This window comes from Petromyzon marinus, chromosome 63 (assembly GCF_048934315.1).
Source record: "Petromyzon marinus isolate PM22_M1 ecotype Great Lakes invasive population chromosome 63, UKy_Petmar_22M1.pri1.0, whole genome shotgun sequence".
In the NCBI taxonomy this organism is placed as follows: Eukaryota; Metazoa; Chordata; class Hyperoartia; order Petromyzontiformes; family Petromyzontidae; genus Petromyzon; species Petromyzon marinus.
In genome coordinates, this window is record NC_133729.1 from 4,407,877 (window position 1) to 4,425,867 (window position 17,991).

At 49.5% G+C, this 17,991-nt stretch overlaps 1 protein-coding gene across 1 annotated transcript; it reads right to left on the bottom strand.

Annotated features, from left to right (window-relative positions):
* Nucleotides 1–451: 451 nt before the first annotated feature.
* Nucleotides 452–12,207, bottom strand: NOL7 (nucleolar protein 7). The gene is made up of 8 exons (XM_032977614.2): nucleotides 11,899–12,207; nucleotides 10,060–10,120; nucleotides 8,144–8,199; nucleotides 6,724–6,758; nucleotides 5,065–5,161; nucleotides 3,659–3,780; nucleotides 1,771–1,851; nucleotides 452–939 (listed from the first exon to the last, which is right to left on the bottom strand). The coding sequence occupies exons 1-8, from the start codon at nucleotides 12,129–12,131 to the stop codon at nucleotides 884–886; spliced, it is 741 nt and encodes a 246-aa protein (XP_032833505.2). The 5' UTR covers nucleotides 12,132–12,207; the 3' UTR covers nucleotides 452–883.
* Between the last annotated feature and the right edge of the window lie 5,784 nt (nucleotides 12,208–17,991).

The following is a 17,991-nucleotide window of genomic DNA, read 5'->3' on the forward strand; positions in this document are numbered from 1 at the left end:
CCGGGTGGCTGACTCTGAGGGTTCATCATGACCGTGTCGGGGGAGTCACCCAACCAACAAGAACGAAAGCTAAACTTTTTGTTGTTACCAGGCAAGGCCCCCCTCAAAGCGACGTAGCTCTTTGTCGGATGCCACCTGGCTATCACAGACCATCACTCGACCCACGTGGCTTTCTATCATCATCACATTTGTCGCAGCCGCCAAATATTCGCGGTGGCGGCAGTGGGGCGAGTGTCCTCGCCGCTCGCTGTGCCACGGCTCCGCTGGGTGAACTCCCCCGGTGGCCGAGTAAGGCGGTGGCGGCTTCAAGGAATCGGTCCGCGCCTTCTGCGCCCGTTGAGGCGCTCTGGGTTTTTACGACTGGCATCTGGACCAGCCCACAATGTACGCTTGTACATAGGATAAGGGTGCGTGGCTCAGTAACCCCCCCACCCCCACAAAAAAAGACAGGTTTTAAGAAAAGTTACTTTATTTTAATCACAACGATGAACAATCACTGTACAAACTTTACCTAGCTGAGTCTCAGTCGAAAACTCTGACCCTGAGACCCGGTCTCCTGGAGCCGAGTCTCAATCAAGACTCCAACCCTGAGACCCAGTCTCCTAGAGCCCAGTCTCAACCGAGACTCAGACCCTGAGACCCGGTCTCCTGGAGCCGAGACTCAGACCCTGAGACCCGGTCTCCTGGAGCAAAGTCTCAACCGAGACTCAGACCCTGAGACCCGGTCTCCTGGAGCAAAGTCTCAACCGAGACTCAGACCCTGAGACCCAGTCTCCTGGAGCCCAGTCTCAACCGAGACTCCGACCCCGAGACCCGGTCTCTCCTGAAGCCCAGTCTCAATAGAAACATTTGCTATGGGTTTAACGCAAGGCGCAAGATACGATTAAGCCGTCTTCGCCTCCTCCCGTCTCCTCTTCTTTCTATCTTTTTTATTCATGCCTGTGGGGTCAAGTGAGAAGCTTGGGTTAAGATCACAGTATGTACTACGTTGAACATCTTTCGCACCGTACTTTGCCATCTGTGCTAATCAGAGGTGCGGGGGAAGGACAACAAACTAAACACATGCAGCAGTTCTCAAGAAATTAATTTTCGAACTTGATTGGTTGCTTTCGTGACTGCAGGAATTACTCTGTTTTTTTCGGTAAAGTCACGGAGAAATAATAAAAATAAAATTATATAATAGCATACGACGTTTCGATTGCAACACAAGCAATCATCATCAGGTACAGAAGAGCTAAATTTAAGAGAGGAAACACATAACCGCAGATATATATACAAACCTTAAGTAGGGGGAATTAACACAGACACACCAGGGGACACAGAGAGAGACGGAGCAACACTAAATCAAACAGGGTTTAGCAAAATTTGGAAACTATATAAAGCAACACAGACGGTCGGTTAAAAGTCAGCCCCCCCCCAAAGTCAAAAGCCTGCCTCCGCCCCTGGTTTCGGCCGAGTAAATTTTTTACTTTCGGTCTGGTTTCGTTTTCGGCCGAAACCAGAAATTCAGTTTCTCTTACACAGCACTCTCACACAGAGCACAGGAGGACCTGCGTGGATGTATATAAATAATCTACATAATATATACATGAATATAATTTACATGATGAAACATACAATATTTATAAGATATAATGTATATTATATATATGGAGTACACATATAATCCGCCCCCGGATGGATGGAGTCACGCATCGGAGGACCCCCTGGCACACGATGCCCCCCCCCCATCCCCGCTGCCCGTCGGCGGGGACCGCCACACCGTCTCACCGGAGACGCCGTCCTTGACGAACTGCAGCGCCGGCTTCTTGCGGGCGCCAGTCTTGTTCCTCAGCGAGAAGAACTCGTTCGCTGCGGCGGCGAGAACAATCACACGGAGCCTCAACGTGGGAGGGGGGTCACACGCGACCGGACCCGCCCCAGCACCCCCCCCCCCCCCAACCTCGCGTTTCGCTCTCCCCTTTGCCCGCTCTGCGTACCCTCGCGTGCATGCGTCTGTGTGTGCAACTCGGGAGACTGTAAGTAATATTTAAAAAAAAAACTTTTTTTTTAAACACGCTTTAATGAAATGTACCGTGCTAGTTAATGGCAGAACTCCAGGAAGTGGCCCCGAAGCTCGCCACAACGTAAGGGACCCCGTGGTGATTTACAGCCAACGTGAGTTGACCGTGGACAATTAGACCCAAGGCGAAACATAACATATACAAAAATAATGTTTAAAAATATTTTTTTATGATAGAATATAGTATTGTCATCAGTGTGACATAAGTATACCAAGTTTGCAGTCGATACCGCATTGGGAAGTGGATTAAAATTGAGTTACAAGATTTGAGGATACAACAACAGACAAGAGTGAGTTAATAGAAAGCGTGTGAAGAGGCCGGGGGGGGGGGGGGGCACGGTGCTCTGGGTACCCGCCCCACACTCCTCAAGGCTCTACGTTGGAGTCTTTGTCGTCTTGGTGTTATAAGCATGGACATGTGTGCGAGAGTGCATGCGTGTCTGTGCATGCGTGTCTGTGCGTGCGTGTGTCGTATGTGCATGTCCATGCGTGTCCATACGTGTCGTCTGTACGTAATAAGGGTTTTTGGGTTAGATCGCGCAAGTACAGGTAGTCCCCGACTTACGATATTTCGATCTTACGATGTTACCGTAGCGATACGACAAAATTGTAAAATATTTAAAATTTCGCGCGGCAGTAAAATGCAGCAGCGTTACGAGGTACGATACTGTACGTTGGGACGCTGTCGGGATGTACGCATGTTAAAAGTTTTTATAGCAGATAGGATTGCTTCGTGAAAAACTTTCAATTAAATTTCAGTTCATATAGGTAGGCTAAGAATTTACCTTGTTACTTTACATTTTACTGAGCAACAGAGTATTGTAATTAATAAATACATACAGTATATAGTTTATACAGTACGGTACTGTAAATTGTTCTGCTTTGCTCAATTATCACCATTCTTTAAGACTCCTGGGTAGGCTAAGGCCATCTTCGACTTACGATATTTTTGACTTGCGATGGGGGTTGTCGTAACGCATCTCCATCGTAAGTCGAGGACTACCCTGTATTAATGTATAGAAACCCTCCACCACCCGACACGGCCAATCAGTAAAGGATTTGTCACGTAAACAAAACGGCAAATAGTGAATACCTCAGCCCACCGGTGTGTTGAAGAGTCAATCCACAACGTTTACAATCTGAGTTCGACGTTTTGCTGGTAATTACATCCAGCATCAGCAGGCGATTTGCCAGAATAGTGAAGCCATCCACCTGCTTCCGGTCTTACATAGAGCAGGACGACGTCATCATTGCACCCAATCAATGAAACGCGATCTAACCCAAAAACCTTTATTAGTAATATTATTGGTCGCGAAAGCCTACGTGTTAAACTCGTCCGTGTGTGTCCGTGCGTGTCCGTGCGTATCGTCTGTATCGTCTGTACATGTCCGTGCTTGTCGTCTGTATGTGTCCGTGCGTATCGTCTGTACGTGTCCGTACGTGCCCGTGCGTGCCCGTGCGTGCCCGTGCGTGCCCGTGCGTGTCCGTGCGTATCGTCTGTATGTGTCCGTGCGTATCGTCTGTACGTGTCCGTGCGTATCGTCCGTACGTGCCCGTGCGTATCGTCTGTACGTGCCCGTGCGTGTCCGTTCATACCGGAGACTCGCTGGCGGCCCTGCCCATAGAGGCGCTGCTGCAGGAAGCTCAGCGCCTCCTCGCGTTTCCGTGCTCCCAGCCCCTCGTCCCGCAGGCGCACCACGCGGTAGCAGCTCGAGCCGCTGACCACCGCACACAAAGAACAAATGTCCCCCGTGTAGCCTCAGCAGTCTCTTGGGGCAAGTGCGTGTTAGCGAGTAGCAGCACCTACGAAGGCCGGCGCGGCACACGAGGGGGTGGGTCTGCCAGCACCGCTTCCGGCCGCCTTTGTCTTCCTAGTGGCGATGGTTTACACATCGCACAAGGTACTCATTTGAGGCCGAGTCGACCTAGAGGAGGCCCAGGAACCGCTTCGGATAATTGTCACCGGTGTTGGTGGCCGTGAGCGGGAATCGAACTCGAGTCATCGGGTTTGTAGCGTGGCGTAGCGCTAACCGCTGCACTACCACTCCCCAATCACACACACACAATAACTTGTATAACACAAACGAAACATTCATCAATCAATAAATTCAATCAATTAAATAGCCAATCTATATATATAAATGGGCACTTTGTGAATGTGTCTGTTCAAAACGTTTAGCATACTTCCCGATAATGCAACAAACTTGAAATTTGGCATGTGGGGAGCTTTCAGACTGTACACAATGGAAAAAAGTATAAAAATAGACTTTTGTATTTTGGGGGGGGGGGGGGTGGGGGGGGCGCAATAATGCATATATTGAGCGGTGACGTCACATCTGTGATGTCATCCGCATGCGGAAGCGTCACGCAGCGTGCCTGCTGACGTCACGCAGCGTGCCTGCTGACGTCACGCAGCGTGCCTGCTGACGTCACGCAGCGTGCCTGCTGACGTCACGCAGCGTGCCTGCTGACGTCACGCAGCGTGCCTGCTGACGTCACGCATCCCCCACCCTCCGCGTAGGCCGTGTATTAATCCAAGGCAAGAATCCAAGTCCCGGGCGAAGCCGGGTAGTAAAGCTTGTCAATAATAAATGAGATTCAACCGGCATTCAAATACTGGGGGGGGGGGGGGGGGGGGTGAGGTAGAACCAACCCAGGCCGCCCAGCGCGGCTGTCTTGTTGGGATCCGCGTTCAATTATTATTTGGCTGCTAGAAATCTGCACGCGACGGTGACAAGAAGCCACTTCGTTGGGCTATCCATTGTGATAGCCAGGGTTGGTTTCTGTAGCAGCTCGGCGGGGCCTTAAGTTTACTTTCACAATGGCTGTTGTTGTAACCGAAAGTGACTTAGCGTCATCTAGTACCGTGCGCTCTCCCGCCGCCGTGACATTCAAACGTCGGCCGCGGACTCTCAAACGCCCGAGGTGATTCCATCTCCAAGGGGGTACCGTCCCCCACCCCCCCACGCGACTCTCCCCAGCCATGGGCGTAGCCAACTCACCGCTTGGATTTTTTCCCCTTCTCCTCCGCCGGGGCGCTCTCCTCCTCATTCCCGCTCTCCTGCTCCTCGTCGTCATCGTCGTCGGTCCCGTGGTGACCTTCACACGCCGGCGGAGCGAGTCCAATCACACGCCGGCGGAGCGAGTCCAATCACACGCCGGCGGAGCGAGTCCAATCACACGGCGGCGGAGCGAGTCCAATCACACGCCGGCGGAGCGAGTCCGATCACACGCCGGCGGAGCGAGTCCAATCACGCGCCGGCGGAGCGAGTCCAATCACACGCCGGCGGAGCGAGTCCAATCACACGCCGGCGGAGCGAGTCCAATCACACGCCGGCGGAGCGAGTCCAATCACACGCCGGCGGAGCGAGTCCAATCACACGGCGGCGGAGGGAGTCCAATCACACGCCGGCGGAGCGAGTCCAATCACACGCCGGCGGAGCGAGTCCAATCACACGCCGGCGGAGCGAGTCCAATCACACGGCGCGACCGCGACGTCGGCGCCTGTGGCGCAGCGACCGGCAGAGGGCTCACGTCGCCGACGCACGGATCACATCGCGGTGCTCGAAATTGTAAATGTTGTGGATTTACTCTCCAACACACCGGTGGAGCTTAAATAGTATAGTACACTATACACTACACTACTATACACTACACTACACACTACTATACACTTCACTATACACTACACTATACACTACACTATACACTACAGACTACACAATACACTACACTATACAATTGTACACGACACTATACACTACACTACTATACACTTCACTATACACTACACACTACACCATATACTACACCACACACTACACTACACACTACACCATACACTACACTATACACTACACTATACACTACACTATATACTACACCACACACTACACTACACACTACACCATACACTACACTATACAATTGTACACGACACTATACACTATACTACTATACACTTCACTATACACTACAAACTACACCATATACTACACCACACACTACACTACACACTACACCATACACTACACTATACACTACACTATACACTACACTATATACTACACCACACACTACACTACACACTACACCATACACTACAGACTACACTATACACACTACTATACACTACACTACACCTATACTAGTCACTAATTGGCGAGTTTTGTTTACGTGACAAATCTTATTGGCTGTGTCGGGTGGTGGAGGGTTACGACTCAGTTACACTTAATATATGCATTGTCCTTGAAACTGATTGGTCCACACCAAGGGACGGCTTTCTTTTGAGCCTCGACCCAATTGGTGCTTTACCAGATGACGCCATCTGGTAAAGCAATACTGCAGGTATTGTGGTTAATGCAGACATGAATCCTCGTAAAAAGGTTACAGTTTTGTTGCCAGAAAAAAAGGGGAAAAACCCTATCATTATATTTTGGTACTGGCAAAGGAGGTCTAATGATGTAGATAGTCACCAGAGTCTTTGACTTTACGAGTCCCGATATCACCGACTCGACCGCTAAACCCAGACACCACCCTCCACCCATAAACCACACGGCGTTAACCAGCTTCACACGCCCGCAGGAGGCCGGCAATGTTAATCGCAAGGCTTTCCCGTGAACGTGCGTGCAACCGGAGAGTCCGAATGAACACGCGGTTACCGCTCAGCTTTTCCTTTGTGGGACCTGCAGGCTTTCTGCAAAACACAAGAGAGCAGAGAGAAATCGTCACTTACGCCACACCTACACGCTCTTTGAACTAAGACGGTGTCTAGACAGTGCAGTGTCTAGACGTTGTCTAGACGTTGTCTAGACGGTGCAAGTGGCAGAGGAGACGCAGCGACCACCGTCGCTGGGTTTTCTCCCGAGTTCTCACGGTTTCCTCCCACACGAAGCCAAACTCTCAAACCAACGGAATTGGCCTGATATCTCAACGCAGCAGGACCCTCTTGGAAAAAAAAGTGTCTCGAGACTCTAAAGCATGTTTTGTGAGTGTGTGAACATTGACATTCTTTCGCACCGTACGTAACCAACCGTGCTAATCGGAGGTGAATAAAGTTGCGTTGTTATTATTCGTGCAATCTGGAGCCGAGGCTCAAGACTCCAAACCTGAGACCTGGAAATGGGTCACAAGACTCCGATCCAGAGACCTGGTCTCCTGCAGCTGTAGTTTCAGTTTCATTTATTAGGTATGACCCTTAGAGCCATGCAGCTCGTGACTCGGGTGCGACCGCAACAAACAAAAACATGAACAAGAAAGATCTTAAAGTGACTACACGCAACAGAAATATCCAGGAAAAAAACAGCAAAGTCTCAAGACACTGACCCGTCGATTCGCTGAGAGATACCCAGCTGCTTGAACCCTGTATTGCAGTAAAGGTTAAGAACCCCTGAACTAAACTATTTTTTTTTATTTTACCAGGTAAGGCCGCACTCAGCTGCGTAGCTCTTTGTTCAGAAGAGACCTGGGCCATCACAAATGCTAGCTCAACGAAGTGGTTTATTATCATCATCATGTGAACATTTATAGCAGCCAAAGACTCTAAATGCGTGACGTTGATTCTAAATGCAGAGGGGAAAACCGGAGGGCCCGGAGATAAAAAAAAATCCACGCAACCACCATGGTGTCAATACGCATACTCCAAAAATACCAGCTGAGGGAGCTAACATCTCCTATCCACCGCGGTGCCCCATGCACACTCACTGACACACACTCACTCTCAGGGGCGGAGCCAGGATTTCAGGCCGGGGTAACATTCAACAAATGTTAATTTCAAGAATGATTAAGAGAGTCAGGCTGTTGAACTAGACGCCATCGGTTGGCGACACGCTCTGACAAAGCAGTTGCACGGAGTCCGCCAGACCGAGTGTCGTACACTTACACGCAGAATATCACCCCTGTCACCCCGCCTGGCTCCGCCCCTGCCCACTCTCATACACACACAACAACCGCCATTCGCCACTAAGTGGTGGTGACGTCACCACGACGCTTGTGCCAGGCCACACACGCACACACTCATACACACTGACACAGACACTGACACACACACTCACTGACACTCTCACACACTCTCACATTCACCTGCTTTTTGCCTCTCCCACCGCCTTGAGAATATCTTCAGACAGCATCTTCCTTTTCTGTTTGGATACACGCGCACAACATTTTCATAACGGTAGCGCCAAAAGAAATACGCATTAATTTGTAACATCTGATCCACACGCACACGCGTGTTAAGTTATGGATCCTACTTTGTGAAGAACAGCCTTCACCTGCTATCCTTCATGGATGCTTGCCATTGACATCTAATAAACTAAACTAAGAAACGTTTTTTTTATTTTACCAGCTAAGGCCCACTGAGCTATATAGATCTTTTTAAGAAGCTACCTGGCCACAAATGATAGCTCAACAAAGTGGCTTATCATGTGTACATTTAAAGCAGCCAAATACTCTTAAACGCATGTTTGTAAATGTGGACGGAAAAACCGGAGAACCCGGAAAAAAATCCACGCAACCATGGTGAGAGAGACACGCAAACTCCAAATATACAGCAGCAGGCGCCAGGGTCAGGAATGAACACAAGACCTCCTGTACACCAGGCGAGGTAGTTAACATCTCCTAGCCACCGTGATGATGAGAGACACGCAAACTCCAAGTACAGTAAAACCTTGGATTGCGAGTAACTTGGTCTGCGAGTGTTTTGCAAGACGAGCAAAAATTTAAAATAAATATTAATTTTATAAACGAGTAGTGTACGTATATACGCTTTGTCACATGATCACAACTGATGTATGAGTGCTTTGATATACGAGTGCTTTGGATTACAAACACGTTTCCGGAACGAATTATGCTGTGCAATCCAAGGTTTTTACTGTATACAACAGGCATTGTCAGGGTCAGGATCTTACCCACGACCCCATGTATACCAGACGAGGTAGTTAACATCTTGCCACCGCAGCGAACCCTCCTAACCTGACCCCCTCCCCGTGTCTTCCACTCTTCCAATATATCTTGCCACCTCAATCCGGGGCGCTTTTCCAAATCGAATCTCACCCTGCCGTCTATTATTTTCTGAGCACCACTCTTTCTCGGGTGACCTCCCATCGGCTCGTACGTACGTTGAACTTCTTCTGCGCCGTACGTCGTCAACCGTGGTAATCGGAGGTGCTATTAGCTCTCCCAAAACCGGCGTTCATTTTTGTCATCTAAGCCATCGAACAAAGTCGGTGGTCACCGCATCGCGCGGCACTTTGAGATGCGCTGCTTCTGCGGCCGTCTGGAACGCTCTTCCTTCCAATATTAGGAAGCCACTGCAGCTATGGACTTTTAAATCATCTATCCTGAAGAACGTATTTCTTTTGAACAGCGTTATGCGTGTTAAGTTTGTTGTCCTTCCCCCACAGCTCCGATTAGCACACTCGGCTACGTATGGTGCGAAAGACGTTCAACATACATAAATACATGCTAACATTGGCCTAATGCATACCTGTCAACCCGTATGGTTTACCTGTATTCCTATACAGGGAAATTGCGTTTCCAAGTCCACATGGCGTACAGCAAAAACAATGTTTGTGTCTGTGTTTCTCCCTTTGTAGGATGAACGCTGAGATTTATAAAGGGCACGGGGTGAGACCAATAAGGTCTGAATTGGTCTGTGATAAAGTAGGGCACTGATAAGGGATTTACAGGTATGTAGTGGTGGGTATACTAGTGGAGTGTACTAGTGGTGAGTGTCTATTTGTTTGTGTTTCTCCCTTGTGATGGGGGACTTTGTAGGATGAACGTTGAGATTTATAAGGGGCACGGGGTGACCAATCAGGTCTGAATTGGTCTGTAATTAGGACACTGGACAAGGGGTTGACAGCTCTGCTAATGTTGCACGTTTACTGGGCACTTGTTCGACCCAACTTGCTTCCACTTAAAAACCCAACGTGACGTCTGTAATCTCGCCGTGATGATGCGGTGTACAAGAGGAGTTCGCCTGTCGTCGTGACACCGACCTTCTGCTCTGTGTAGAGCTCATGTTTGAGCCTCCTCTTCTCTTTCACATCGGCCTTCTCCCTGCGGACAACACAAATAGCGAATGAAGGCTGGCCACGGCGCACGAAGGGACGGGTGGACAGGATTCAGCTTTGTGTACACGCCGTATCAGGTGCAGTGCTCATTTAAAGGCCGAAGTCGACCTCGGGTAGGCCAAAAAGACGCAGTTCAATTATTCGCCACCGTCATTGGGCCCGTGTAGGCGGTGAATCGGAAGTCGGCTCGCCGGGTTCGTAGCGCAGTGCGCTAACCACTGCCCCACCCGTGGAACCCCACCACCACTCACGCATGCATCTGGGGGGAGGGTGTGACACTCACGCCTGAGCCACGGCTGTGCAGTGCCAACACGCGAGATAATATAACCTCGCGGTCAGCATGTCACAGTCTCAGTCGATCCAATAACATTAACCGCGGGGTCGTAGCCTTGACGGTACATTAACAACACCCCCCACCCTGTTGTCAATCCAAGTCCGGATGAGAGAGGGGGGTGGGGTGAAACTTAAGCAAATCGAGCAAAAATAAGTAATATTTAAAAATACTTTTTTTTAAAACACGCTTTAATGAAATGTACCGTGCTAGTTAATGGAAGAACTCCACGACTCCAGGAAGTGGCCCCGAAGCTCGCCACAACGTAAGGGACCCGTGGTGATTTACAGCCAACGTGAGTTGAGCGTGGACAATTAAACCCAAGCCGAAACATAACGTATAAAAAAAAGATTGCTTACAAATATATATTTGTTATTTTTTAATGATAGAATATAGTATTGTCATCAGTGTGGCATACGTACACCAAGTTTGCAGTCGATACCACATTGGGAAGTGGGTTACAATTGAGTTACAAGATTTGAGGATATAGTTCATTTAGCTTATAGTTTATTTATTTTGGTATAGCCCTGTGAGCCGTTCTGCTCTTGAATCGGGTGCAACCACAACAAACAAAAAAACACGAACAAGAAAAACATCTTAAAGTGACTATGTGTGACTTTGTGCAAACAGAAAATCCATGAAAAAAAAACAGCAAAATATTCCTGAAAAAAGCACCGTGTACACCACCGATGCTGTGTGCAAAAAATCCCAGGGGGATGCAACAACAGACAGAGTTGAGGACACAACAGAGCGAGTTAAATAAAAGCGTGTAGTAAAATAAAAGGTTACCACGTTGTATACCCCTCAAGTAATCGCGTGCCATCACGTGTGGAGTTAGCGAGCGCCTATTAAGACCAGGACCGACACCACCCTGCGTCCCGTCCCCTTCGTCTTCCCGGTATCGATGCTATTACATCCCGACAACCAGGCGATACCGTCAGAATCATTATTAATGCTGGGGGAATCCGATAAGCTATGAAGCTCTTTGCCACGGATGTCCAGTCGGGGCACCGGGGTTAGCCAGTTACAAATACGAATTTCATGCCGAGTCGCACCAGGGTTCAGGCGGCGATTGTAACAGCACACACACAAACCACGCGGTCAGAATTTCAGTCTGAGTAAACCTAGGCGTGAGACACCCACGACGAGGACGCTGTACTGTTCGCACGTTCCGCCGATGCTCAACGCGCATTGAGAGCCGAATGAAACGAAATGTTTAAGGCCGAGTCGACCTGGGGCACGGGGTAAAGTTACAGAGTGGAAAGAGACAAAGATCCCCCGGGTAGCCTTAACAGACTGTAGGGGGCAAGTGCTGTTAGCGAGCAGCACCCGTGAAGGCCGAGGCAATCGCACGCGCTCGCCGGGTCACCGCAATCATTCAATGCCGAGTCGACCTGGGGGCGAGACGCGCGCACGAGGGTGAACCAACTCACCGCTTCCTGGAATCCTCCGCTTCCTTGAGACTGCGCATCGCCCGGTCGCGGGCCACTCCCTGGGATAGCTCCTCGGGGGCATCCCCTTCGTCGTCCTCATCGTCCTCGTCGTTTCTCAGGGGCTCTCCTCTGAGAGCCGGGGGAGTCGTCGGGGGAGCCGGGGGAGACGAGACAGGGGCCGCGTTTACCGCCCTCGCGGCTCCGTCCACGTGTTTCTCCCTGCGCGGCGCCATGATGGATGTTGAGCGTGGCGGCGGTGGTTGGGGGATGTGGGGAAGGGGGTGGAGGAATCGATTCCGAAAATCGATGTGAGCGGGATGGTTTGAACGGACCGGGTCGATTCAGGAATCGATCTTTGTGCCGTTGCTGCGTTGGTAGAATCTGATTTTTTTTTAATCCTGCAGAAATCCGATGAGCTGTAAAGCTCTCTATATATATTTTTTCCCCCCTTACAGATGTTCTGGTACGGGGGTCATGGGGCGGGGGGTGGGGGCGGCGGGGGCGTTCATAAAGTTACGACAAACAATGCAGAATAAATAAACTGATAAGATTGCAAAGTCTAGCAAAAAAATTACCGTATGCAATTTTAACTTAAAGCTTTCGTGACTGTAGGAATTCATGTTCTTTGGGTCTTTCAGGAAAAGTCACGTAGCTAGGCTTAAAGAAAACAAATAACAAAAAAAACTACGACGTTTCGATCACAACACAAGCGATCGTCATCACCTTATCCTGATTATTTTTTTTGTACCTGTGCCACCAAAATGACAAATTGCAACAACGAAGCCAAAAGTAAATATATAAGAGACAAAACAACAAAAAGGGGAAATAGGGGTTAGAGGCTAGAACAGAGGTCTGAAACGTTTCCAAGAAGAAGAAGAAGAGCCATGAATTTTGATTTCAAGCTTTCGTGACTGCAGTAATTCATATTCTAGATTTGAAGCTTTCGTGACTGCAAGGATCCATCATGCTCTTTGGTTCTATTCGGTAAAGTCACGTAGGTAAAAAATAAAAGAACAAAAAATCACGACGTTTCGGCCACAACACAAGTGGCCAATCATCAGGTGAAGGGACCGGACTGTCCAGAGGACACCTGATGAAGGCCACTTGTGTTGTGGCCGAAACGTCGTGATTTTTGTTATTTTATTTTTTACCTACGTGACTTTACCGAATAGAACCAAAGTGTAGTAATTCATATTCTTAGCTCTTTCTGTAAAGTTACGTTGAAGGGAAACAATAAAAGAATAAAATATATTTAAAGCAATAAAAATTTGTTTCAAATGTTTCTTGCCGTTGGTTTTCACACCTGATGATGACCGTTTATGTTATGGTCGAAACGTCGTGAGAATTTTTTTATTGTGTTATTTTATTTTATCAATTTATTATTTTATTCTCATTCTACGTGACTTTACCGAAAGAACCAAAGAAGATGTTTTTCTTGTTCATGTTTTTGTTTGTTACGGTTGCACCCGATTCAAGAGCCGAATGGCTCACAGGGCTATACCTAATAAATGAAACTGATGACGATCGCTTGTGTTGTGATCGAAACGTGGTCGTTTTTTAAAATTCTTTTTTGTCATTTTCTTTAAACCTATCTACGTGACTTTACCGAAAGACCCAAAGAATACTGTATGCAAGTCACTCAAAAATAAATACGTAGAATCATGGGCGGGGGGCAATGCCCTCCAAACTGGACACATGTATTCTTTTCAAAACTTTACAATTAATATTAAGCGTGAATTAATTGCATGCACCCGCGAGCCCCAATGCGTGGGACAAAGCGAACCCCAACCCCCGTCAAACACAGAAGTTAAATTCCGCCTATGCATGACAGAGTTCAAAAATATTGACCCGATAATGAAATCGCGAAATCTCTATAACTACGCACCCGCCCATGAATGAAACGATTACCACTTGAAAGGGCGGGGCATAGAGAGGGCGGGGCATAGAGAAGGCGGGGCATAGAGAGGGCGGGGCATCGAGAAGGCGGGGCATAGAGAGGGCGGGGGCATAGAGAGGGCGGGGCATAAAGAGTGCGGGGCATAGAGAAGGCGGGGCATAGAGAGGGCGGGGCATAGAGAGGGCGGGGCATAGAGTTTAAAATGATTACCGCTAGATGCCTCTCCCAGCGCACAAACAGCCCCTAGCCTCGGTCATTGGCAAGACGGTGACCCTGCAACAGTTCAGCAAGACTGAGTCCGTAACTGCGGTGCGGCGGCGTTTTGGCACTGATCCGCCAATGTCAAAGAGCGTTCGTCGTTGGTGCCGACAATTGGAGGAAAGGGACCGTCCATAAATGACGTCACGCGATTTTGGACGATTTTTGACCAACCCTCCCCCCTCCTCGTCACACGGCGTCACAAAAAGTCAGACCCCCCCCCCCTCAAATATGACGTCACAAAGCTCTGCCCCCTCCCCCCCCCAAATAAAAGATGCTTCAAATCGCTTTAAACTAGTGTCATTGTAGCGTGTATTTAATGTGGCGCTGCACTCTGATGTTGTAGGAGAAAACATGTATTAAAAAGTCAATTTAATTAAGTAGAACGTGTTGTCTATATTTATTTAAAGTTGCGCATTTTGATGTAACGTCACATTTCTCACCCCCCCCCCTCCTCGTCACACATCGTCACAAATGTCTGACCCCCCCCCCCAAGTGCGTGACGTCATTTATGGACGGCCCCAAACGGGCTGTTTATGTAAGGGGAATAGCACAGGGCGACCACGCACCTCAGAGGAAAACGTGAGAAGAGAGGCGTTTGGGGCGAATTCAACTATCGTCTCGATGTTGTCCGTACAGCAGGTGGAGGGCACATAGAGCATTTATAAAGTGCTTAGTAGAACTTGATAACTCATTAAATCGTCTGTAACTTTTTGTGTAATTGTAACATGTCGCCATCGTGAAATATACCGCTTTTAAATTGGGTCCATCATTTTGAAACACCCCGCATATCAACTGTGAGTTCAAATGTGCACAAATATGCCGTCAATCCGCAAGCTTGGGCTAGGCAGTGCCAGGGAGCACGCCCAGACAACGTCGATGCAGCAGTCCCAGGATGAAGTGCACACATTTAACGATTGAACCATCGGTACAATGGGTAAATGATCAAGAGTTGCGCATCACGTTTGCAAAACGCAGCCGCGTTGGCAGCTGGGCACAGCTAATAGCAGCAGCAGCAACAACAACAACAGCAGCACTCAACACATGCGTCAATAACAAAAACAACACTCTGTGTGCAGTTCCGGACTAAGCTAGTGCGGGGCCTGCAGCATATGTGTTGTTATAAAGGGGCCCTAAATACAAAAAAAACACGTAATTATTAAAACACATTTTTAACTTGCATAGTAAAGTAATTTATTTTTTTCATTTGCTATACAGCCCAGATAATACCACAAATCGCTAACCTTAAATACCCGGTCGTTCGTTAAAGTTGAAGGCAGTATAGTACTATACTCTTTGGTTCTTTTGGTAAAGTCACGTAGATATAAAAATAAAATAAATTAAATCACGACGTTTCGATCGTAACACAAGCAATCATCATCAGGTGGGAAAACCACAGCAAGAAAATGTTTTGCTAGTACTATAGTGATAGAGCAGGTGCAGAATCACTGAACCGGAATTGTAGCTTGAAAGCGTTTAGCGTGGGGGCCTTGAAAGTGCGGGGGCCTTCACGAGTCTCTGTGGAGGAGGCTCGTGAAGGACGCTACTGGGCAGTTGGAGGCAGTCGCCCTCCAACAACAACGGAGGGCGGAGGAGCGATGCTCAGAACAACGAGCGGAGCGCCGGGTGGCTAAAGCACAGCAGGTTGGCACAGTAGGGGGCACAGGTGGTGCATCAGCCAGTCATCTCAGTCAGTCGACCCGTGGCACCTGGGTCTGCCCCGTGACCTCCTCCTGCCAGCGGGCGTTCGACACTTCACGTGGCCTCAACGTGCACCTAGCCTGGCACAAGCGCCGTGGTGACGTCACCGCCACTTAGTGGCGAATGGCGGTTGTTGTTGTTTGTTGTTGTTGTTTTCCCCTCGTGTGCCGTTCCGGCCTTTATAGGTGCTCGCCAACAGCACTTGCCCGTCTGTTAAGAGGCTGCACGGGGGATCTTTGTCTTTGGGGAGCGGTGGTGCAGCGGTTAGCGCTACGCTGCGCTACGAAACCTGGCCGCCCGGGTTCGATTCCCGCTCACGGCCAACACCATGAACCGGTCCTGGGCCTCCTCCCCTAGGTTAACTCAGCCTCAAATGATCACTTGGTGCGGTGTGTAAACATCCGCTACTAGGGGGAGACAAAGGCGGCCGGGCGTAATGCTGGCCACCCACTTCCCTCCTGTGACGTGCCGGCCTTCACAGCTGCTGCTCGCTAACAGCACTTGCCCCCACAGTCTGTTACAGGCTACACGGGGGATCTTTGTCTTTGGGGAGCGGTGGTGCAGCGGTTAGCGCTTACGAACCTGGCTACCCGGGTTCGCGATTCCCGCTCACGGCCAACAACGGTGACGATCATCTGAACCGGTCTTGGGCCTCCCCCCTCCCCCCCTTAGGTCGACTCAGCCTCAAATGAGTAGCTGGTGCGGTGTGTAGTGAACATCGCCACTGGGGAGACAAAGGCGGCCGGGCGTGGTGATGGCCACCCACCCCCCTCGTGTGCCGTGCCGGCCTTCACAGGTGCTACTCGCTAACAGCACTTGCCCCAGCAGTCTGTGAAGGCTACACGGGGGATCTTTGTCTAGGTTCTCATTTAAACCGCACGTGGTGGCCAAAGCGAATTCGTTCGCAACAGCTGACGGCAGTTGCATCAGCTGGGAGTTGATCGAGGACAGATCCATCGATTCGCCGGTAATCGACTCCCAATTTGCGATTGGATTCAAGCATCGATTATGTATACTGTACGCACATTGAGATTTTATAGAAGAGGCGTTGTTGGACAATTCGCAATTATTATTTATGATCCACATTCGATTGATGTTTGAAATTGCGTGGCAATGGCTTGTAGCGCCTCGCATTCATCGATTCCATAATCCCATCGATTGCTTTTCACGATTATTTTTGTGCGCTGGCGGTGTCTATCGAATATATCGCAGCTACCGATTTTCCGTGACCCAATTGCACGGAGCATTCCTGCGTGAATCGATCATTATCGATTATTTACGCACAATTCCAAGCGCGTAATGCAGAATCAGCGTTGGAATCGATTCAGAGTCAATCGTTAAATTTTATTCCAGTCGATTACCATTAACTACTTTCAAATAAAATTTCACTTTCAAATTTTTCTTGCTGTGGTTTTCACAGCTGATGATGATTGCTTGTGTTACAGTCGAAACGTTGTGATAATTTATTGTTTTATATTTTTATTATTTTATTGTTTCTCTTCTACGTGGTGACTTTACCGAAAGAACCAAGAATAATTTAAATATATAAATAATCGGCCCGGCAAACACGGCCACGTGGTTGGAGGAGCACCACGTGTTCACCCCTTCGACGAATGACAGCCGACTTGGAGAGCCCCTCAACCAATCACTACGCGCGGTCTTACGGCGCGGACGTGGTCAAACTTCTACCAATCAGCGGCGGGGGATTTCCGCGAGGCGTGGCTAAAGCCACGTTGTTACGTTTTGCCCAATCGCGTGGCCTATTTGGGAGCCAATCGTAGCGTGGGGGGTGGGAGGGGACAAGTGGGGAGGGAGGGAATTACGAGGGGGGGGGATAAAGGGGGAAGGGAGGGAGATTTGTGGGGGGGGGGTTAAAGGGGGGCGGAGTTGCCACGCGGCCAAAAATCGCCAACAACCAATCCCGCTGCGGATATGGTTACGTCACGTTGGGCGCACATTGACCAATCGCATTACGTCCTCGGCCCCGTTCATACTCGCGTTTGACAGCTGGAACAATGTGGGGCGGGGCTAAGGCGGCGGGGGGGGGGTAGAGTGGGGGTGGTGCTATGATAAAGTGGGCGGGGTTAAGACGGGAGGAGCTATAGCGAGTAGAGCGGGGCAAGCGGAGGAGCTTCGACGAAAGACAGCGGGGCTCGGGCGTCGGGCGTGGCTAGCGGTATGAGGGCGGGACTATGGGCGGGAGCTAGTCTTGGAGGCGTGGCTAGGGGGGCGTGGTC